The following is a 24430-nucleotide window of genomic DNA, read 5'->3' on the forward strand; positions in this document are numbered from 1 at the left end:
AACTGAACAACTAAACAACTGGTCGCTATGACGTGCACTGACCTCCAAGGGGCACGCGCGAACATGGTAGGCATCGGCAGCAGGTTGCAGAGCACAGAACATGGCGGGCATCAGCGATGGCAGGATGGTGGAGCAGGTGAGTGGGGGCACCAGACCAAGGCAGGGCACCAGTCGCTGTCATCGGGACAAGCCTCTGGTGGTTACTGAAAATTCTTTGCTCCCGTGCACCACAGTCCCGCCTGGCGCTCACACACGCTGCCGGTGCCAGGCGCCAGCCCTGATCACCCTTCAGGGCTTCTCCACCTCCCCCTGCTCCTGAGGGGTGATCGTGGATGGCAGCCACCGCTCACACCCCTGCTGGCACCAGCCCCAATCACTTTGTGCTGTCAGCAGATGCAAGTGGGACTGGTGTCTTCAACGCATGGGAGCAGCGGTGGTGGGAGCAGGGCTACTGGCAGACGGGACCAGGGGCCACAGTGGGAGGGATCAGGCAGCGGCACGGAGGATGGGCCGAGACCTGCCCCTGTGCCGACCACAGCTTCCAGGCCCACAGTTGCTTTCAAGGTGCACGAATTCGTGCACTGGTCCCCTAGTATATTATTAGAGAGAGAGAGAGAGAGAGAGATATCTAGACATATAAATAGTGAAAAATGTGATAATTTTTTACTATTACTTTTCTGTGCTTTGTTAACTGAACTTGAAATTCATTCTGAGTGTTTTCTTTCTTCTGAAAGTATTGTCTTTGAGCTTTTCCCAAATTTTGCACCATAAACCTACACATGGCAACTATGGTTTTATATTTAAAACCAAGCATGATTTTTAACCAAAGTAAATATACTCAAATGCCCAAGATGCAAAAATGACAGAAGTAAAAAACTCAAACCCTGGAGAGGTCATTCCATTATTCTGTCTGTTGGAAGCTAATTATTTGCTTTATGGACTGGACCGATCCTTTGTTCCATCTCACTCCAAATACAGTTGCACTTCTGCCATCGAACTTCTAATTTTCTTCTCTCCCTAAGGATCTAGGAGATATGGAAGAAAGAAGCAATATTTCAGCTCTTGAGCTTGCCAGGGGCAGTAGATTGTATAGCATATTCAATGCCTTGGTCTGCTACCCCCACTGCCAGGGACATTGCCTGCTGGTTCCAAACTCAAAACTCTCTAGAAATTGTTGTCATCTGATAAGAGCCACTTCAACGAAGACATGTCCTCAGAATGTCACGCTCCCTTCCTGGGCATAGTTCTCATCCAATAAGTGGTCAATGTGAGGTTATAAAAGTCTGGCCTCTTGCCTTAAAGTGGGATCATTTTGAAGGAACCCCCAACTCCAGACTTTTTTTGTGGAACAGCTGAGGCCTCTGGTATCGCTGCATCAAAGATCAACTTTTCCCACTGCCCTCACACCCTTAAGGTGTTGTCCCTGGGAGGACTCAATAAAATTTTCTCCACAAGTCTGCCTCTGAGGAAAAAACCTAAGAAGTATGGGTTGATTTTCCCCCCCACCAGAAGTGAATTGGTTTATAATGATAAGTCTGTATTCTTCTCACCATTTCCCTTTAATTTCCCAGTGGTTTTTGTTCCTTTAACTTCCCGTGGCAGCATGTTGCAGCAGGAAAACGAAAGCTGGATTATTTCTTGCCTTTTATAGCTACCCAAAACAACATTCTGGACTTTTTCTGTGAGTTTAGGGGAGAAGATGGAGTCTTTGAAATTAAAAAAGGCTAGCTGACCTTGATGGACATCAAACTCATGACCTTGTCATTATTTTGCTATGCTCTGCCCAACTGAGCTAATAATAGTTTCATATAGAAAACTTAAAAATGAGATTTAAAGACTATTTCTATAAATCTTGCTATTCCTGTTAATGACAATTATCAAATAATCTACAAATTATATTTTTGAGAGATTTTACATTTCTCAATAGAGTCTGATTGAAGATGGCCGATTGATCATATGAATGAATGTATCTACACTCCTGCCTAAGACCACCTCTTAACCCTCCAAAAATGAAGAGAATGGGAGAAGAAAGAGCAGCAGATAAGAAATTTCAACAAGCTTTTGAAAACCTGAAATCAGACAAAGTAGTAACTGATCCTGCAGAATAGCCCTGGGAAAAATACACAGTGTGTGGCCTCCAATCAACTGTCTGGTTCCTGTCCAATCATCCTAAACCTGAGGAACAGAACAAAGGGACCCAGAGAAAACAGAGATAATATAGGAAGAAAACTCTTTTTAAAACTCTAAAGCTTTCAGGCTTACTTTCCCTCTCAGGAGCACACCAAAGGCACCTTTCCCTTCCCCTTTGGCCTTCCCCCAGGCTCCATACCTTTGTCTTTCTCTCTCCTAAACTCCAAGGGCTCTCCTTTTGCTTCTGAACTTGTTTCCTGAGCCCATGCAGCCCAGCTGGCTCACCTCTACAACCAAAAACAAAAAACAAAAGTAAACTCTAAAACTTTCAAGAGATAAGAGATTATATGACACCATTAAAAACAAAACAGGCCCCGGCTGGTGTGGCTCAGTGGTTGAGCATTGACCTATGATCCAGGAGGTCAGGTTTGATTCCCGGTCAGGGCACATGCCCAGGTTACAGGCTCAATCGGAAGCAGCCAATCAATGATTCTCTCTCATCATTTGATGTTTCTTTCTTCTTCTTTTTTAATTAAATCTTTATTGTTGAGATTATTACAGTTGTTCCTCTTTTTTTCCCCCATAGCGCCCCTCCACATGGTTCCCACCCCACCCTCTGCCCTTACGCTCCCCACTGTCCTCATCCATAGGTGTACGATTTTCATTTGATGTTTCTATATTTCTCTCTCCCTCTCCCTTCTTCTCTGAAATCAATAAAAATGTATTGTTTTCAAAAAAGAGGAGCCAAGGTGATAACTGAGTTAAGTGATGGGTACATAGGGTCTTTATTATATCCTTCTGTCTACTTTTGTATATATTTGGAAATTTCTATATGAAAAAGCTAGAATAAGGGTAAGCTCCCAATAAAAGAAAAGGTGTTAAATCCATTTTTCCTGAGCAAAGAAAGCATTTGTTGGTATAGATCCTCTATTGTTCCCTGAGCCAACTTAGAAAAATAAAGAGTCCATTTTCTTGTAAATATTTTCCATTATAAAGCCCATTTTTGTTCTTATGATAAAGAGCGGCCTACCTGAAAATAATGAAGACTTATGCACCTCAAGGAGAGACCCTCATGAAAATCTAAGCAGGAAGCAAAGTGTTGATGAGTCACCCCATAGCACACTTTTAATAACTAGGACTGTTTTGTTGCCTAAGCACTTTATTTGGGAGAGACAATGAGATTGAGGATGTAGTTATTAATAGGTTTGAACACTTCCTTCTTTTTTTCTGGGGGTGTTTATTGCAAAACCCAAGTGTTGTTGGTGGAAACCTAGATAAGTCATTATTTGGATAATATTCTCTTACTGAAATTCCATTGGTGGTTTTAGTTAAACAAAATACGATGTTGCCTTTCCTGCTCTAAACTATTTGACTGGGTTGTTTATACATGAAGTTGTGCCAAGCCTACTCTCCCACAAAGGCTGTGTCTTGCTGGTCTTTCGGAGTGATTCATCTACTATATACACATAAAAATTATAGTTCATAAGGTTGTTGTAAGAATTAATTAGCGCTTGCTGTGTACTTATGAGCCTCAGATAAAAGGCACTAAGGAAATGCAGTGTATCTACATAATATAATAACATCCGTACACAGTGTAAAAGAATATTGCTATCTTTTTGAATGAAAGGTCTAGTAGTAACTTCAGGTTATTTTTATTAGTGTTTGCAGAAGAATCAAACACTATTTGGAAGAACAGAATGAAACTCAAGAGATTTTTCAGGTGAACATGTAACTAACAAAAGAAGGAAATTGTTGTAGACTAAGGAAATATAGCCTTTTGGATACCTAAATATCAAAAGGAAGAGAGAGAGAGAGAGAGAGAGAGAGAGAGAGAGAGAGAGAGAGAGAGAGAGAGAGAGGAAGTGTTCAAAGGAGATAGCCTAAAAGCAAGAAAGAAGGTCCTTGATTCTTGACATACTTTTCCCATTGAGATAAACAATTATAAACTCACCAAGAAGAGCTTTTCACAAAAACTTGATCTTATGTTACTCCTTATTAGTTTTACATGTGGCTGGGGGAAGACAGTTCAAAGGAAGAGAAGGGAGGGAAGGGGGAAAAACTGAGTAAACATCAGTGGACAGAGGAGAAACCTAAGAATTATTTTGAACCCATCCTTCTATTTCACTGCTCCTGAAAATGAAGACCTAATAATATTTCCTCCTAAATATCAGTTCCTCCTATTCATTCTCACCTACTTCACCTCTGATGGATACCTCAGCATCTCAGATCTGGATTCCTGCAGTCAGTTGTCACCTGGCTGGCCTTCCTAAACATTCTCACCCTGTATACCAAACTCATCCTATCTAAACGATCTTCCTGCTGTGAAGGCCTGTTATCATCAGGCCCCCACTCTGCCTGTCCTGCAGGACCTTGATTCAGTCATGTTGTTCTCCTTGGGAGTGATCCTCTCCTTCATAATCTTTAAACCACGGGGATGTACTATCCTTCTCCTCTATCAATATCAACTTAGCCCACTCTTAAAGTTTCTGATCAACTTTAAAGCCTTCCCCGACTATGCCAGCTCACAGTAATCTTTCTCTTCTCTGGCCTTTGTAGTATCTGACCACCTAGTTTGTACCACGGACTTCCATGTTTGTCACTCTTACCTACATGAGGAGTCTGTGACCTCCTTGAGGGCAAGGACTGCTCTGGATACACATTTTGCATGTCAGAGTGAAGCACTTCCCAGGAGCACAGGAAATGTTCCCCTCATTGTCTGATCCCGACTGTGCTCTGCTGTTGTCTCTCTTTTAAACCAGGAGGGTGGGGTCCTGTGAGGCTCACTGGCTTTGGAATCAGAGCTGAATGAGACTTCCACCTCTGCTACTTTTATTCCACCTCTGTTGCATGAATGTGAGTAAGATTTTTATTTTCTAATATATAGATAGCCACCAAGGCAAATACCAGACATGTCCATCCAGCCCCTGACCCATGGAGACAGACATCAGATCTGGAGAGAACCACCAGGTTGTGTCCTCTGGCATAACAGGAGAAGAATGTTTCATCGGCCACATCCAGAGCCTAAAGGAAACTGACCCGCCAAGTCTTTGACTTCCCTTGCCACAATTCTATCCTCACTAACAAACTTCCTAGTTTTCCAGGATCCCTGGTCTTACTTCATCTGAGGAAACTTAGGCATAGAAAGATTGGCTTGCTCTAGGTGACTTTATAAATAAGAGAGTCATGCTTCAAACTGAGGCAGCCTAGCTCTAAAGTCTATTCTCTTGACCATGGCACTTTATGGCTCCTCTGGTGTAGCCAAAATCAAGGTAGAACAAGCAGAGCTGTGTAACAGTCTGGGGGAATGAGTCGGGAATGTGGCTTAGGAGCTCTGCTCTGGCAGGCCCTCTTCGGCAGAAGACTTGGAAGAATCGCCACGGTTCCTCAGCTTTTATTTTTTAATTAAATGTATTGGGGTGACATTGGTTAATAGGATCATACGGGTTTCAAGGAGCTTTTTTTTATAAACTGCATTTTCTCAATTACTTAAAGATAAGGAGTCCTGGCCATTGTGGCTCAGTTGGTTGGAGCATCGGCCGGCCCATGTACTGAAAGGTCATGGGCTTGATTCCCAGTCTCAGGGCACATACCTGTTTTCTAGGTTCAATCCCCAGTGGGGGCGCATATGGGGGACAACAGATTGTTATTTCTCTCTCACACCAATGTTTCTCTCCCCCAACCCCCCCGCTGCCCCCCGCTCTCTCTCTCTTGCCCCTAACCCCCTCTCTTTCTCTCCTCGAGTGAGGATTGAAAAAAAAAAAAAGATAAGGAGTATCTTAAAGACAATTCACATTGACCAAACTCATAAGACACAAATACACAGCCATACTGTCATGCAATCTATTTATAAGTCCTCAATAAATAATTATCATGTGAAAGGCAAGTTCTAGGTAGGACTATGATAAAATTAGTTTAGCTGCAATCTGCTAACTCATTTTGGTAAAGTATGAGGAATAATTTAAAGAACTTACTGAAAATTTGTGCATATTGCTACTTCCCCATTTTGGTCAGCTTCTTTTGACCACATATTTGTTTCCCATAGCAATTGACAGTAATTCCTTAAAAACGAAAGGGCCCTGGGCTTTTTCCTGAGGTCACTGAAGCTGGTCGTTTTCTCAGCCTTGTAAGGAGAAACATAGATAGGGGGGTGGCACCTGTGAAGAAGAGAGGACGACAGGGACTAGCTAGCCCATAAACCCAAGAGAAGAAAGGTCTCCAGAGACATTACTGGATCTCAAGAAATGCTCCATCAGCTCTGGCTGGTTTTGCTCAGTGGTTAGAGCGTCGGCCTGAGGACCGAAAGGTCCGGGTTGGATTCCCAGTCAAGGGCACGTACCTGGGTTGCAAGCCCTATCCCAGCCCGGGTGGGGGTGTGTACAGGAGGCAACCTATCGATGTGTCTCTCTTACATCAATGTTTCTCTCTCTGCCTTCCTTTCCTCTCTTCCACTCTCTCTAAAAATCAATGGACCCTAGCTGGTTTGACTCAGTGGATAGAGTGTTGGCCTGCAGACTAAAGGGTCCCAGATTCGATTCCAATCAAGGCAGCCAATCGATGATTCTCTGTCATCATTGATGTTTCTATCTCTCTCTCCCTCTCCCTTCCTCTCTGAAATCAATAAAAATGTATTAAACAAATAAAATAAAAACATAAAGATCGATAGAAAAAATATCCTAGGGTGAGGATTACTTAAAAACAAACAAACAAACAAACAAACAAAAAACCCCGCTCCATCTCCTTTTGAACCAGAGCTTCTGATTTAATTAAAGGTTGGCTTGATGCTTGCTCTCAGATGTACAGAGAGACTGTCTTCAATCCTTCAGTGGGTAAAGCTGTTTGTAATACAAGTAAGCTCTTAGTTAATACCCAAGGAGATGCAAGGTGTGCTTTTTCATGGATATTCTCCTAGGAGATTGAAATACATTGTTATCTAATATACTCCTTGGATGATTTTGAACACTGATGGAATTCTTTAAAAATTCACTCCAACCTTCACCAAACATTTCTGAGTTTTCAACATTTTATGAAAGTTAAAAACCAAATTGATCTTTTGGTTTTATTCCAAATTTCCCACTGAATGTACCTGAAAATATGTTTTCTCATATCCAAATATATTGGGTGGGTTTTTCCCTCCTACTCTGTCAGCACAGCCTAAGATTCAATTCCCAGCTCTACTACTTTTCTGATGAGTGACCTCGGGACAAGCAACTTGATTTTTCTTTTTTCTCATTTAAAAAATGAAGATAATGAAAATAATACTTATTTATAAGTCTGTGTAAGAATTAAATGAGTCACTCTAGCCAGTTTGGCTCAGTGGATAGAGCATCAGCCTGTGAACTGAAAGGTCCTGGGTTCGATTCTGGTCATAGGCATGTACCTCGGTTGCAGGCTTGATCCCCACATGCAGGGGAGGGGGACAACCAATTGATGTGTCTCTCTCACATTGATGTTTCTCTCTCTCTCTCTCTCTCTCTCTCTCTCTCTCTCCCCCCCTTCCACTCGCTCTAAAAATCAATGGGAAAATATCCTCAGGTAAGGATTAACAACAACAACAAAAGAATTAAGTAAGTCAGTACATTTAGAACAATGCCTGATGACAGTAAGCACTCAATTAATATTGATTGCTATTGTTACTTTTTTGTTATCGTTTATTGCATTATCTCAAAATGATTTGTAATGCATCTTCCCTAAAAAACAAAGTGTGGTTAGCATGTTTCAAAAGGCACTTAGCATAGATTTATCTGTGTAATTCTCTACTTCTGGTTCCATGTGTTTTTTGTGGAGTTATTAATCAAGATCCCAATTTTCGAAGCTACAAGTGTGGGTATATGCCCAAGATGAGTGGATAAAAAAGGCTGTGGTACATTTACATAATGGAATACTACTCGGATGTAAAAAGAAGGAAATCTTACCTCTGTGACAGCATGGGTGAATGTGGAGATTTTTATGCTAAGTGAAAAAAGCCCGTCAGAGAAAGACAAATACCATATGACCTCACGTATATGTGGAATGTAATGAATAAAATAAACAAAATAGAACCAGAGGCATGGATACATGGAACAGAATGACAGATAACAGAGGTAAGTAGGGTTGGGAAGCTGGATGAAAGAAGGTGAAGGGATTAAGAAATATATATATGCATCACATAGACACAGACAATAGTGTGGTGACAGCCAGAGGGAAAGGGGGATGGGAAGAGATGGTGTGCAAAGGGGGAGGGGGGGTAAATGAGAAAGAGACTTTGCTTTGAGTGATGGGCACACGATGCTGAGTTGTACACTTGAAATTGGTACGGTTTTGTGAACCAATGTCACCCCAATAAATTTTAATTAAAAAAAGAAACTCCCTCACAGATAGGATTTTTGAGTCCTTCTATAATAGTATCGATTTTTAATTAATTTTTAAAATTATGGTAAAAAACAATTTTACCATCTTAACCATTTTTAAGTGTTCAGTTCAGTGGTGTTGACTATGTTTATATTGTTGTGTAACAGACTCTAGAACGTTTTCATCTGGAAAAACTGAAATTTTATACCTGATAAACATCTCCCAAATTTCCCCTCTCCCCTCATTGGCAACCTCTACTCTACTCTGTTTCCATGAATCTGATTACTCCAGATACCTCATGTAAGTGGAATCATACAGTATTTGTCCTTTTGTGACTGGCTTATTTCACTTAGCATAATGTCCTCAAGATTCATTTATGTCCCAGCATATGAAAGGACTTCCTTTTTTGATGATGAATAATAATTCCACTGCGTGTGTATACTACATTTTCTTTATCCAGTCATCAGTAGATAAACATTTGGGTTATTTCCACCTCTTGTCTATTATGAACAATGCTACAATGAACATGGGTGTGCAAGTATATCTTCAAGATCCTGCTTCAGTTCTTCCGAATACCCACAAGTTGGATGGCTAGCTCATCGATGTTTTGATTTCTTTCCAAAGCATTTCACACCCTCACTAACATCACATGAGAGAACTAATTGCTTCATATCCTTGCAAACTTCTCATGCACTTTTGCTCTGCCTCCAATACACCACAACATAGTGACGGGCACATAACAGGTTATTAAATATTTATTGTGATTGTAATAAAGAAAATGCAAATTAATTTTGTTCCATTGGCTGCGAATATCATCAGTTGAGAACATCTGAGGCTGAATTAGATGTTGCAGAAACAAGGTTACAAATTTGCAGAAAAGATCTATAAATGAACACTTCAATTATGGGCATTGAAATACTCCTGCAAAAATTTTAAAAAGAATCCCTTTTCCATGTAATTTTAGCAAGGAGGGCTTTGATTGCCCCAAATGAAACCCTTGATTAGGAAGATCCTTGTTAGCAAAAGGAACTCAAGAAAAGAAAAAAAAGCACTTTGCATTTGTAATGATTTTTAGCTAAACAGAGATTTATATGGAACTTTTCCCCTTGAGAAATCTGTGTATTTGTTTTTAATGCAGACACTAAACATTCTTAGCAGAATGAGTAAAACTTTGAGAGGAGTGCTTATTATTTGGGTATAATCAATGAACTTAGTTAACAAAAGGAAACCTACCTTAGGATACCTTCACTTCAGTTTAAGTGAAATGAATACCGATGTACTCTTAAGTTTTGAGAATCTAATGACTAGGGTCATATCAGGGCCCAAAGAAAGAAAAAACATGGATAACTTCATTAAACTGAGTGAAGGGCAACTATATGAGAAATGGGAAAGTGGATTATTTCTGCCTTCCCTGGATTTCTGCACCCTTCCCTTCATAAGTTAAACTATCTCAGTGGCTAACTTAAGCAGAAAGGGAATTTTCTGGAAGAACATTGAGTGGCTCACAGTTTAATGGTAAAGAAGGGAACTGAAGGTAGATTTGATAGCCAGAACCACAGCTAAAATCTGTCCTGAAATGGCCTGGTAAGTGTACCACTGCCATTGCCAGTGAATGCTGGACACCACCCCAGGGATTGCTGCCATTGTCCCACCACACTGTGGATAGATATCACAGATGCTAGTGGGATGAATTCTACGTACTCCCGTGTAACTCAGTCCAGATTAAAAGACTCAAGTAAGAACATGCAGTTTACCAAGAAGTTTAGGTCACTTCCCCTCACCCTAGGATCACTGTGGGGGCAGGGCAGAGGGCAGAAGGCGAGTAGCTGGACTTTCTGGCCTCTACAGTAGAAGAGATCCTGCCACCCACAAAAATTCTCAAATGGAACATTCCCAAACAGTTTAAGGAGGAGAAGCTAAGATATTGGGCAGCCAAAATATTACAAATATTCATTATACATGTCTATCTTTCAGGAACATGAGGAGTTATAAGGGAATCTTGCCCTATCCAACAGCAACTATTGCATCATTTCTGTAATTGGAGGCAATAGGTTACTGAATTACCAATCACTTGATTTAACCATACGCATACATACATGAGCACATGAACAAATTTCCCTACTGACTTTTCTTCTAAGTTTACTAGTATTCCTGTTGAGAAAGGGAAACATTTTTCTTTGATGCAACCATAGCTCCTGGCTGGTTTGGCTCAGTGGATAGAGTGTCAGCCTGCGAACTGAGGGGTCCCAGGTTTGATTCCGGTCAGGGGCACATGCCCGGGTTTCAGCTCAGTCCCCAGTAGGGGGTGTGCGGGAGGCAGCCGATCAATGATTCTCTCTCATCATTGGTGTGTCTATCTCTCTCTCTTCCTCTCCCTTCCTCTCTGAAACCAATAAAAAAATATTTTTAAAAAAATTGCAACCATAACACAGCCCCTAACCTCATAGGATAAGTCAGACAATAATGTATCTTATAAAAGAAATTACAATTGGAAGAGGGATCCTTTTGAAAAATGCTCTCTTAAAGCCTCTTGCTGAAAAGGAGGAGCTAGCCTGGGACATTGTTCTCTTTGGCTCCTGAATGAGCCCTTGTGCTTTTTTTTTTTTTTTTTTTAATCTTATCTAATATTTGTAAATCAATAGCATTGGGAAAATCTGCCCACCTCTGAATTCAGTTCCACATTTAGCCCTGTAGAGTCGTCATCTGTTTATATGGCAATTACTCATTCAGGAATACTTATAAATATTATGTCTGTGCTGTTGTTGTTTTAGGTTAGTAATTCCTTGGAAGGCAGGAGCCCTGTCTGTTTAATTAATTGTGTTTAATAGCAAACATTGGTCATTACATGTAAAGCTTTTAATGCTGCTGTTGAACATAATAATAATAAAATACTTTCCCTGGCTATAGCAAATATAATCTCTCTTCATATAAGACAGGGTTGGCAAATAACAGTCTGGGGGGCCAAATCCAGCCCACTATCTCTTTTTGCCTGTTTTTGTAAATAAAGTTTAATAAAACACAGTTGTGCTCATTTGTTTACATAGTCTATGGCTGCTTTTCTGCTGCACTGGCAGAGTTGAGTAGTTGTGACAGAGATCTCTTGGCCTGTGAAGTCTAAAATATTTATTACCTGCATTTACCAAAAAATGCTGACCACTGCCATGGCCAGGTGGCTCAGTTGGTTGGAGCATCCTCCCATATACCGAAAGGTTGTGGATTCAATTCCTAGTCAGGGCACACACCTAGGTTGAGGGTTCGTTACCTGGTTGGGGCATGTACAGAAGGCAACCAATTAATATTGTCTCTCACATCAATGTTTCTATCTCTCTCTCCCTCTCCTTTCCTCTCTGAAATCAATAAAAATATATTTTTTAGCCCTAGCTGGTTTGGCTCAGTGGATAGAGCGTCAGCCTATGGACTGAAGGGTTCCCAGGTTCGATTCCAGTCAAGGGCACATGCCTGGGTTGCAGGCTTGATCCTCAGTGGGGGGTGTGCAGGAGGCAGCCAATCAATGAGTCTCTCCCATCATTGATGTTTTTATCTCTCTCTCCCTTCCTCTCTGAAATCAATAAAATTTCTAGGTATTCTATATCAGAATCCTATCTAATAAAGAGGGAATATGCTAATTGAACCCTCACACCATCGCAAATATGGCGGTGCCCACAGCCAATAAGAAGGGAATATTCTAATTGACTGTCCCACCTTCAAAGATGGCAGCAACCACAACCACAAGATGGCAGCGCCCAGTCCCCTCAGCCCCACCGGGGCGCCTGCTTCCAGAGTCCCCCAGTCCCCTCAACCCCCAGCTGCCCAAGGCCAGCCCGAGGCACAGGCAAGCCTTGGCTGGCAGCTGCCCAGCTGCTCAGGGCTCAGGTAACCAGGGTCAGCCAAGGCTTGCACTGCCAGCAGTGGCAGCAGCAGAGGTGTGATGGGGGTGTCACCTTCCCCCCCTGAGGGTTCCCAGACTGTGAGAGGGGGCAGGCCAGGCTGAGGGACCTCCCCTCCAGTGCATGAATTTTCATGCACCGGGTCTCTAGTTAAATTATAAAATATAAAATAAAACTAAATTATTTAAATTGTGTTAAAGCTACAAAATAGTGATTTCTGAGTACAGTGGATCCTTGAATTACTCAGAGACCCATTCCTATGGTGCAACATAATGCAATTTTCACCATAAGTCAGAACCCACCTACATAAGCACCTACATCACTCACATGGAGCACATACACAGCAGTAATGAAGTGAAACAGTAAAAAAAATTTAAGAGAAAGATAACAATTCCTGACCTTCACTTGTGGTAAATAATAAAAAACACAAAGCACATATGTACATACATCAAAATGACAGAACTTTTTTTTAAATAAATAAATGGGAGCTGGCAACGTAACCATGAAAGGACTGTCTGTACAAATAATATAAAACTTTTAACCTGTTTGTCTTTAGTAATCCATTCTTTTTTTTAAAAAAATATTTTTTTATTGATTTCAGAGAGTAAGGGAAAGGGACAGAGATAGAAACATCATTGATTGGCTGCCTCCTGCATGCCCTCTATTGGGGCCTGAGCCTGCAGCCCGGGTATGTGCCCTTGACTGGAATCGAACCTGGGACCCTTTAGTCCACAGGCTCACACTCTATCTACTGAGCCAAACCAGCTAGGGCTAGTAATTCATTCTTAATGTGTTATCTTAGCTCAAGGTACTTCTCAAACACAGTTTCATTGTATTAATAAAAATTTCACTGGATTAAAACAATTTTAGGAGTTTAGAAGATTAAATATATATAATTTAAATTTCAACATAATATCAGATTTAATCTTATTTGTATTAAGTCTCAACCCCCTGAAAAATGTTACTATTACATAACAATAACATAGCAAAAACTTTTAAACAGCAAAATCAGGAAAAAGGAGCTTAATTCACTAGCTAAAATCCTTACAGAGTTAATTTGGGAATAAAATCCTTTTTTTTTTCTCACTGCATAACCATATTATCTTTATTCTACTAGTAAATAGGCTCAATCTGAAGGGATAAATCATTCTCTATATCTTAAATGTTTAGCCTAATCAGGGAATTTAAAGCATAAAAATGACTTCTTGTAGATTAGTTTTTATTGTAAACACTTCAAAGCTGCTCTTCCCCTTTTTCTGCCAAATGTTTAATTATACCACTAAAGTGAATTTTGGGGGAGCCCCTTCATTTTAAACTTATTTTTAACTGAAATATTGGTGAAATACATTTAAGTTAAAAATTCTATTTTTTTAAGGGAACCTTGAAGGGGCTTTACCAACCTAGCTACAACTATTAATAGGTCAAAGAATTAATAGGTTGCTTGGTTGTAAGGGAAGTTACTGGCTTCCCCTAAACAAATTAAGTTGGCATGTTTGCCTAGCAACAGCCGCTCAAACCTTCTGTTGTGGAAGGTTCCCTAGTAGTGAAAAGAAGAGAGGAGGAGGAAAAGCAGGAGCAGATTAATGTTTTTCCTAGCAGGGGACTGAGGCCTGGCTGTTTGAGGTGGGAGATAGCCTTTAGGTTAGCACACGCTAGCCTAATCCCTCTGTGGTAGCTGGAAATTTGCTCTTTGTAGGACTGGGGCTACTAATTAGTAGGTTGAAGACAAGGTTACAGACTTAGTTCACTTCAAAGGCAGTCATTTCCAATCAATAGGAAAACATCAGTGGGGCTTCTAGGTGTGTGATGTACTATTTACAGAAAATATAAAAACACTATCTGTCATAGTGACTGGATTTTATCACCTTAAGGGCAGAAGCGTCTCTAAATATAGCACAGCACTTTCCTTGGTATTGGTGATGCAGGCAGTGAAGAAAGGATGGGAAAGCAACATCTCTGCGCTCTTAGCCAAGATCTGGGGCAAACACACACACACACACACACACACACACACACACACACACACACACACACACAACACAAAAATGGGGATGACAGTGCAGAGGACTATTAACTGGGTGCTTATTTGAGGACGATCTCGCTTCTCTATTCTAATAAAACCATTTATTTTGAAATTAGATCTGCATCGTATGAAAAGCATTCCATTTCTCTCACTTCTTAAAAGCTAGGATCTGGCTAAACTGAATGGCCTTGCAGGGGGTCTCCCATTACCCCGAAGCAGCATGGCTCCTTCTCCATAAGGGAGAAGAAACTTTCAGCCATCTCGAGGTTGGCTCTCAGGTCCGGGAGCCATTCCAGGGGCCGAATCTTTTCCTGTCCCCGCTCTGTGCCCCCGTCCCCCCACCCCCCCCTTCCCCAGAGAGCTCTTCCCTTCCCAGGGGCCTGGGGACACCTTCTGGGGCAACAAGTGTGCAGGCCTTTGGGCCGCTTCGCCCTGTTGCGAGGTCGAACTCTTTGGGGACTCTTGCGAGCGGTGGCTGGGGCAAAGCTGTTGTGATAGAGAATCTGGGTAAAATGAAGTGAGAACAAATGCTTCTGGGGCGGGTGAGGCGACCCGTGGCAAAGCAACAAGAATGGAGGGACAAGGGCTGCGAAAGCCACGCGGGTAGAGGTAGTGCGGGACTGGAGGGCAACGTCGGGAATTTTCCAATTCACCTTCGCCGTCGGGCCACCTGCTGGCTGGGCGCGGAGGCGCCGGTGGCCGGGCCGTGCGGACCCGGGACCAGTTCTTCCGCTCCGGCGCGGTGCGCTGGGGCTCCGGGCGGTGCGCGTCGCCCGCCTCCCCGTCGGGCGTGGCGTCGGCGGAAGGTGACTCAGAGCGACCCTCCCGCGCCCGCCCCGCCTCCGCTGACTCCGCCCTTCTCTAGCCCCGCCCCCGCTGGCCCCGCCCCGGAAGGTGGGGCCTCGCCCTGGTCCCCGCCCAGTCTCCGGGGCGGGAGCGGGAGCCCGAGGAAGAGGAAGGGGACGAAGACTAGAGCGACCGGGCGGAGGAGGAGGAGGAGAAGGAGGAGGAGGAAGAGGAGGCCGACCAACAAGATGGCCCCTGCTGCCCAAGCGGCCTCCGCAGCAGCAGGTGGGGGCTCGCAGGCGGCACTGGCGGTGGCGGCGGCCGGGGCCCGGCGGCCTGGGACAGAGTCGGAGTCGACGGTGGCGGCGGCGGCGGCGGCGGTGGCGGTGGCTGCCGCGGCGGTGGCGACGGCCGCCGGGACTCGGAGCTGAGAGGAGCTTCTGCTCGGACCAGCGCGGTGAGCGGCGGCGGCGGCCCGGGAGCTAGCGGGGCGGCCCGGGCTCGGTCGGGAACAATGGGCAGCGGCGGCGAGGAAGGGGTTGTCCCCGCCCGTCCTCTGCTCCTGGGCCGCGTCCGCCCGCCCGGCCGGCCTCGGGCCCCGCCGGCGGCCGGGGATTAGTTCGTGGCCAGCGGCCTCTAGGCCTCGGCCAGCCGCCTGGAGGGCCTGCGGGGCGGGTAGGCCGTGGGAGGTGCGGACGCTGCTCGGGACCTGGGGAGGGCGAGCGAGGCTGCGGCCGGAGGGAGGGAGGGAGGGAGGGGGCCAGCCGGCTGTCCAGCTGCTCCGAGACTGCGAGGCCGGGCTGGGAGGGGACAGCGCCCGGGAAACGCTGCTGGACCCCCCCCCCCCCGAGTCTGCGGGGTGGGGGAGGTGAAGGCGTCTGTAAACAGGCGCCGCCTCTGCCTCCCTGCTCCTCGGATCTGCTCCCTTCCCGGCCCAGGGGGGTTTACAGCGTCTCTTTCCCTAGAGATCGATCCAGATAGTCGTCTTTCTTCCTGGTGGCGAGAGAGGGAAATCGTAGATGCAGGTGTCTTTTTAAAAAAATGTAAGTGCAGCACCAAAAAGTGTGCACGGTGGAAGGTGATGGTTAGCTGGCAGGATGGACAGGGATGGACGTCTGGAGCCCGGCGCTCCCCTTTACGCATCTCCAGGGATCAGTTATCGCTAAACATCAGCGACGCCCACGTCCCGGTGCGAGTGGAACAGGGCGCTTTGGGAGCGCTCGGGATGTAACTCTTGACGTCCCAGAATAGTCCCTGACACTGGAAACAAAGCCGCTTGCCGGCGACGCAAAGACGAATTGTAATGTTTGAATAGAAAGAACTTTTCTTCGCACGAACCGAACCGTTGTGCATTACTAATGTGCCGCCTAGGAAGCAACAGCCACTGGCGTGAAATGGACCCGATGGAGCGAGCACTCCTTCCTTCAGGAGGCAGAGTGGTTGGTCCGCAGGCTAGAACTTCTTGTGTCCTGTCTCATGTTCTAATTTTGTCTTTCAGTAACTCCTAAAATTATTCAAGACCAACCCTTTCCTCTGAGCTTGACGTTTGGTTTCTAAAGCATATTTTATAAGATTCCAAAAACGTTATTGTAATTTTTCAAAAACTGGAAACAACTGTTCTGTTTTGCTGTTTAAGCTTATCAAGAAACAGGTATTCGTTATATTTGTCCCATGGTAGTGGTGTCTGAGACTTCCACAGGTAACTACTACTTCTCTTAAACTTAATTTTTAAAGGCACCTACCACATCCATTTCCAAGTGAGGGGGGCATTAAATGATTCAGGTTATTTCTATTACATTTTCTACCTAGGTGTGCAGACATTATTATATTAAAGTTGTTTGCAGTGCATCTAAGAAGATTGCTTTCCACTCTTTAAGACTAAATTGTGTGGTTCATCTAGTTGGTATTTGTAAAAGGAAGGTTGATCTGTGCAGCGAACATGCCAGTTAGTATCGTCCTAAGAAGTTTTGGGACCATAGCCCAAGAATCAGATTTGCATTTTCTTGGTAATATCTTTAGGGTAAATTGCTAATTAGAATTGTTGTCCATGTCTGTTATAATTCAAAGCATTTTCAGGTTACTGTATATGAAGTTTAATGAGCTGCCCTTACTAGTCAGCCCTTAGTTCTTGTCTAAGAGTTGACAGTAAATAGACTAGCAATTGGATAAACCTGGAGGTTGAACTATCTTGTTTGGGATTTAAGTATAGTGGGTGAATATGAATGACTTTCATTTTATGTGTAGCATAAGTAACTTGTGGATTTTTTTTACTTTTTTTTTTAATATATATTTTATTGATTTTTTACAGAGAGGAAGGGAGAGAGATAGAGAGTTAGAAACATCGATGAGAGAGAATCATCGATCAGCTGCCTCCTGCACATCTACTGGGGATATGCCCGCAACCCAGGTACATGCCCTTGACCGGAATCGAACCTGGGACCTCTCAGTCCGCAGGCCGACGCTCTATCCACTGAGCCAAACCGGTTTCGGCTTTTTTTTACTTTTTAAGTGATGGGGAAAGAACAACTTTCACATGGCTCTTGCTAATGTGAATTTCCTGAGAATAAATTTTAGAAAGGACACTTTTAAGTGCTCAAATCCATGATTTTTTTTTATTACAACAATTTACAACAATTTTAGTAACTTAAGAGCTTTGTACATTGTAAGTAGTTGTGCTTTGTTATGAAAAAATCTCATCATGTTGTTGAAGGACTAATTTGCCTCATACCTAATGTCATTTTTCTGAAAACAAAGTTTTTAAGTGTTAAGGTATTGTGTTTTATTTATGTCAAAACTTTTTTATGATATGATCCCTCAGCTGTCATATCTTCATTTTCAATGTTTATTCTGATTACTTCAGTTTTTTGTGTGTGTTTTTTTAAAATATTTTATTGATTTTTTACAGAGAGGAAGAGAGAGAGATAGAGAGTTAGAAACATCGATGAGAGAGAAACATCGATCAGCTGCCTCCTGCACACCTCCCACTGGGGATGCGCCCGCAACCCAGGTACATGCCCTTGACCGGAATCGAACCCGGGACCCCTCAGCCCGCAGGCCGACGCTCTATCCACTGAGCCAAACCGGTTTCGGCTATTCTGATTACTTCAATTCAGAATTTCTCAAGTAATAGTTAAGAATTTTCTTTCAGCCCTGACCGGTTTGGCTCAGTGGATAGAGCGTCTGCCTGGGGACTGAAGGGTCCCAGGTTCGATTCCAGTCAAGGGCATGTACCCAGGTTGCGGGCACATCCCCAGTAGGGGGCGTGCAAGAGGCAGCTGAATTGATGTTTCTCTTATCAATGTTTCTCTCTCCCTCTCTCTTCCTCTCTGTAAAAAATCAATAAAATATATTTTTTTTAAAAAGAATTTTCTTCTAAAAAATTTTGGGACCATAGCTTAAGAATCAGATTTGTATTTTCTTGGTAATATTGAAAGTCAATATATGTTCAATTCATTTGAAAACATGTTTGGGTTTGTGGGGTTTTTTTGTATAGAAAATTACAGTTTTTCAAAGCATTTTTGTTGAATGAATAAAAACATTCTCATTTAATTCTCCTACTTAGGCTGTAATATTCTCAATTTACATATGAAGAATCTAAGGCTAGGAAAAGCTAAGTAACTAGCAAAAAGGCCACATAATTAATAGTTAAAAAGTTACTCAAACCCTGGTCCTGTGACACAAATTAGAGGCTTTACTATTGCTACCATATATCTCAAGGTTAAACTTCGAAGAATCTTGTTTTGACCACCAGCTATGTCTTGTACTACTGTATTTGCCTTTAGCCCAGATATCCTTTCTATTATCATTATTTATATCCTGCCAAGTATTTACTTATAAGTTTGAGAAATTATATATTCATGTGAATTACAAAAGGCACATTTATATTTGCTTTTAATAGGTCTAAATGCTTTAGATATAGAAACTCATACCATTTACATAGAACAGATCTGTGGAATTGCTATAATTGTGTCATGGCTTTAATTTGTTATGTAAGCAATAACTAAGGTGTGCCTTTGAAATAGTTTATGAAAATTCAAAAATAACTTTAGTAACGTTCAATGTTGTTTAATGTTGGGTCAGCCAACATTTGAAATTCTTCATTTTTTAAAAGCCATAGACCATTTAGAATTCTGCAGCATTTATTTTTTAAACCTCTAAATCTTAGGGCTTGAAATGGAGTTTGATGGGGTCTAATCAGTCTACACTTGATTATATCTTGCAAGTGCTTGGCATCTAACAAAGTGAAGAATAAACTGATAAATGATCCTTGTTTGGTGGACACCTCGGAGCAAGCTGTTCCTTGGCAGGGTATACTGACCTGGTTTCGCTTTGGCCCTGTCAGTGCTCAGGAGTTCAGGTATTTTTTTGGGTTGGATTCCAATGGATTTAAATTCTCAGACTGACCTGCATCAAAATAGTCACAGATTTCGAAATCAGCCTGTTCTGCAGGGTCCTCTTTAAGATTTCCTCTTTTGTTTAATCCTGGAGTCTAGTCTGGATTTGGACTAGCCTTAGAGGTTATAACATAAGATTAATTTGTCAGTTGCAAAGGGATTTTTCTCCAAAGTTTCTTACATTTTCTATACATTTTCAAGTGTGAAGTTCACTAATCTGAAGTAATGTTGCCCTGCATTTACATAGGACAGGTAGCTCTAGCAGGTCTAAATGCTTAGTTAGCTCTAGCATCTTTATTTATATCCATATTGGTCATGCTTATGCCTGTTTGCTTTACATATAATATTAGAGACTTCTGGTAAGTGCACATGTTTTCCTGATTGGTTGAAGTTCAGGAAAGGAATTATAGTAAAAATTTTGAGTTCACTCTACATGTGCAGTTAAGCTGACAGAAATTGCATTCTGTCATAGAGGAATAAATATTCTAAGATTAATTTATATCTTTCTTTGAGATTATTTACAAATATATGTCAGCAATCTTCTTTTGACATTTATCAAGCATTTTAGTCCTGATGTCACCCCACTCCTCACTGTTTCTGAGAAAATATGGTAATAATTTTTTTTCTTTTTTTTTTTCTTTTCTTTTTTTTTAATTGCTTAAAGTATTACAAAGGGTATTACATATGTATCCATTTTATCCCCCCGCCCTAGACAGTCCCCTAGCCTCCCCTATCCCCCAGTGTCTTATGTCCATTGGTTATGCTTATATGCATGCATACAAGTCCTTTAGTTGATCTCTTACCCCCCTACCTCCTGCCCCCCAACCCTCCCCGGCCTTCCCGCTGCAGTTTGACAATCTGTTTGAGGCAGCTCTGCCTCTGTATCTGTTATTGTTCAAAAGTTTATAATGGTCTCTATTGTCCATGAATGAGTGAGATCATGAGGTATTTTTCCTTTATTGACTGGCTTATTTCACTTAGCATAATGCTCTCCAGTTCCATCCATGCCGTTGCAAATGGTAAGAGTTCCTTCCTTTTTACAGCAGCATAGTATTCCATCGTGTAGATGTACCACAGTTTTCTAATCCATTCATCTACTGATGGGCACTTAGGCTGTTTCCAGATCTTAGCTATGGTGAATTGTGCTGCTATGAACATAGGGGTGCATATATCCTTTCTGATTGGTGTTTCTGGTTTCTTGGGATATATTCCTAGAAGTGGGATCACAGGGTCAAATGGGAGTTCCATTTTCAGTTTTTTAAGGAAACTCCATACTGTCTTCCATAGTGGCTGCACCAGTCTGCATTCCCACCAGCAGTGCACAAGTGTTCCTTTTTTTCCACATCCTCTCCAGCACTTGTCGTTTGTTGTTTTGTTGATGATAGCCAGTCTGACAGGTGTGAGATGGTACCTCATTGCTGTTTTGATTTGCATCTCTCGGATGATTAGTGACTTTGAGCATGTTTTCATATGTCTCTTGGCTTTCTGGATGTCCTCTTTTGAAAGGTGTCTATTTAGGTCCTTTGCCCATTTTTTGATTGGATTGTTTATCTTTCTTTTGTTAAGTTGTATGAGTTCCCTATAAATTTTGGAGATTAGGCCCTTATCAGATATGTCATTGGCAAATATGTTTTCCCACACAGTGGGTTTTCTCGTTGTTTTGTTGATGGTTTCTTTTGCTGTGCAGAAGCTTTTTATTTTGATGTAGTCCCATTTGTTCATTTTTTCTTTAGTTTCAAGTGCCCTAGGAGCTGTATCAGTGAAGAAATTGCTTCGGCATATGTCTGAGATTTTGTTGCCTTTGGATTCTTCTAGAATTTTTATGGTTTCCCGTCGTACATTTAAGTCCTTTATCCATTTTGAGTTTATTTTTGTGTATGGTGTAAGTTGGTGGTCTAGTTTCATTTTCTTGCATATATCTGTCCAATTTTCCCAGCACCATTTATTGATATGGTAATAATTTAACTTGTAATGCATTTTAGCTAAAAATCTCCAAGATCTAAATAGCATTTGACCATGGTAGCAATGTTTTGAAGAGAATTCTAAAGGGTTCAATTTTATATATCTTAACATAAATGTTCTATTGAGGTTTAATTCACACAACATAAAATTAACCATTTAAAGTAAGCAGTACAGCCCTGCCGGTGTGTCTCAGAGGGTTGAGTGTTGACCCCATGCACCCAGAGGCCGCAGGTTCAAGTCTAGGTCAGGGCACATGCCCAGGTTGCAGGCTCTCTCCCAGTGATGGCGAACCTATGATACGCGAACTCATTTTTTTGGTTGATTTTCCTTTGTTAACTGGCATTTAAATACATAAAATAAATATCAAAAATATAAGTCTTTGTTTTACTATGGTTGCAAATATAAAAAAAAAAATTCTATATGTGACACGGCACCAGAGTTAAGTTAGGGTTTTTCAAAATGCTGGCACACCGAGCTCAAAAGATTCGCCATCACTGCTCTATCCCCAGTAGGAAGCCTTCAGGAAGGAGGCAGCGGATTGGTGTTTCTCTCTCATCAATGTTTCTATCTCTCGCTTCCTCTCTCTAAAATCAACTAAAAAATTAAAGTAAACAGTACAGTGGCAGTACATTCACAATGTTTTGCAACTACCACCTCTAATTCCATAACATTTTTATCACCCCAAAAGGAAATGCTATACTTGTTAAGTGGTTATTCTCAATCCCCTTTCTCCCTAGTCTCTGGCTACCACCATTCTATTTTCTGTCTTTTTGGATTTAAAAGAACATTATTTTGAGCCAAAATCGAGGGAGAGTACCATGTATCATTGAAATTGCAGAAAAAATTTTAGAATATGATTGTTAAAAATTAAAACCCACTCATTCTTTTCATGCTTTTCCAAGTACAGTAGTAGGCTGTTGCCAGGTACTTTTTATGGAAGAAAAGTTGGAAGTCACAGCAATTTGCACTTTTAGTTTTGATCATTCTGAAGGAGTTATACTCAAACTCAGACTCATTTGTATTTCTTCATTAGGTTGTGAGACTTAACTAAATTTCGATGTTACATTACACATGTGAGCGATTCATTGTCCGTTATCTGCAAATTGTTTGCCTTTTGGTTTTCTTAATGTATACAACAACTTTGAATATTAACAGACTTATTTGAGATTATATTGGGAAATCATTGTTAGATTGATAACCTTTGATCCTACCCTTATAAATCTAACTTTGTGACTATTTTATTCAGCCATGTTTTAGGATATTTAGATTTGCCTGAACTCTGCTTTTATCCCTTGTTGAATAAATCTTAGAAACCTTTATATGTGACTCATTCCAGAAACATAGACACTGTTACAGACGCGATTGATTTTTTTAGCTTTTTTTGATTGTTTTAGTTGGTTGATTGAGGGAGAAAACAACTACTTTTTTTTCTTTTTAGAATAACGTAATAAATTTGGACTTCTGTAAATTTAACATTGCAACTAAGTTCAAAGTTTCAGTTTTGGGCTTTGAAAATATTCTTTTATCCTTATCTTAAATTCAGAATGGTACTTCCCTAGTTTATTGAAATCTTAAAATGTATGGTGAGAAGTGAAATACAGATTTCATGTTATTAGTAAAGATTTGTAATAGGTTACAAGAGGTCTAAGTGGAAAAGAAGAATTTAGCCTGACCAGGGTGGTTCCAGTGGTTGAGTGTCGACCTATGAACCAGGAGGTCAGGGCACATGCCCAGGTTGTGGGCTTGCCTCCCCAGTAGGGGGCTGATCAATGATTTTAGCTCATTGATGTTTCTGTCTATCTCTATCTCTCCCTCTTCCTCTCCCTTCCTCTCTGAAATTAATAAAAATATTTTTTTTAAAAGGAAAGAATTTAAATTTTGATACTAACCTTCCCCCTTTTAGGGAAAAGTTATGTAATTAATAAAGTTAATTCTAAGAACAACTTAAGAAGTGATTAAAAAGAATTATATAAGACTAGGACTCAATGCAGTAAAATTTCTGCATTTTTTAAATAGTGATTTTTTTCGGGAAAATATCAATTCTTTATAATAATTTGTGTTTTTACATATAACTCATTAATTTTTATAGTAACATTTATTGGAAAGCGAGTGTACTATATGTAATCATAAAAATAACATCTTTTTAAAAATTTATCTTTTTCGAAAGTATTTCAGATGTTCCCCCCCCCCAAAAAAATAACATCTTTAAGTGGGTGGTGTTTAAAGGTCTGTGCTTGAAAATATGATTTAGTGGAAGATTTGTGAATGAAACCGGATTGTTATATTTTTAACTTTATTATAGAACAGTATTTTATCTCTCCAGGTTCCAGTTTAAAATAAGTTGATAACAGACCTTTAACTGTCAAAAAATTAATTAACTAAATCATCTGATTAAAGTACTGGCTTAGAAAATCTCTTGCTTTGTAGGTAATTCTAAGAAGTTTTATTGTCTCTTTCCTAATCCCATAGCAGATTAAAAGATGCAAGGAGGGTGACAGGAAAAAAACAGGTTAGCTTGGGGCCATTTGATGTAGGCATAGTACCTCATTAGACTCTGATGAGTACTATGCCTATAGTGTATGGTTAATTATTGTGTTGTGCTATATAACTTATTCAAAAGGTTTAGAGAAGAATAAGAAAGAAAAAGATGACTCCAGATTTTTAAGAGTTCCTGATAATAAATTTATTGTGGGAAAATGTTTGTAATTTTGGGAATCAAAAAATATGTACAGAGTATATTAGAACATAGACTTTGGAGTCATATGTAGCTAGGTTTTCATCTTTTATCATTTAAGCATTATGATTCATCATCTCTAAAAACAGAAAGGGTAATACCTTCCTTTAAAGATTGTTTTGAAATTTAAATGAGATAACATATGTCTTTAGTATACTACCTGACATCTAGTACCCAGTCAATAAAT

General features: G+C 41.3%; 2 protein-coding genes across 9 annotated transcripts in view; one reads left to right on the forward strand and one right to left on the reverse strand.

The window, feature by feature from the left end:
* Window positions 1-637: 637 nt before the first annotated feature.
* LOC132221109 (antifreeze protein Maxi-like) lies at window positions 638-16904 on the reverse strand. Its single transcript, XM_059675044.1, has 5 exons — window positions 16896-16904; window positions 15021-16114; window positions 6102-6284; window positions 2330-2417; window positions 638-1025 (listed from the first exon to the last, which is right to left on the reverse strand). Exons 1-2 carry the CDS (start codon window positions 16902-16904, stop codon window positions 15179-15181), a joined length of 945 nt encoding a protein of 314 aa, XP_059531027.1. The 3' UTR covers window positions 638-1025; window positions 2330-2417; window positions 6102-6284; window positions 15021-15178.
* The window catches only part of RC3H1 (ring finger and CCCH-type domains 1), a 72266-nt gene continuing 63310 nt past the window's right edge, over window positions 15475-24430 (forward strand). For 6 of the 8 annotated variants that reach the window (XR_009449894.1, XM_059674694.1, XM_059674697.1 and 3 more), the window contains exon 1: window positions 15475-15610. The gene's annotated coding sequence lies outside the window, so the exon portion shown is untranslated. Of the gene's footprint in view, window positions 15611-19376; window positions 19511-24430 lie in introns of all 8 variants that reach the window. The other 2 variants (XM_059674695.1, XM_059674700.1) reach the window with 2 other exon arrangements.

This window comes from Myotis daubentonii, chromosome 18 (assembly GCF_963259705.1).
Source record: "Myotis daubentonii chromosome 18, mMyoDau2.1, whole genome shotgun sequence".
NCBI classification, from domain to species: domain Eukaryota; kingdom Metazoa; phylum Chordata; class Mammalia; order Chiroptera; family Vespertilionidae; genus Myotis; species Myotis daubentonii.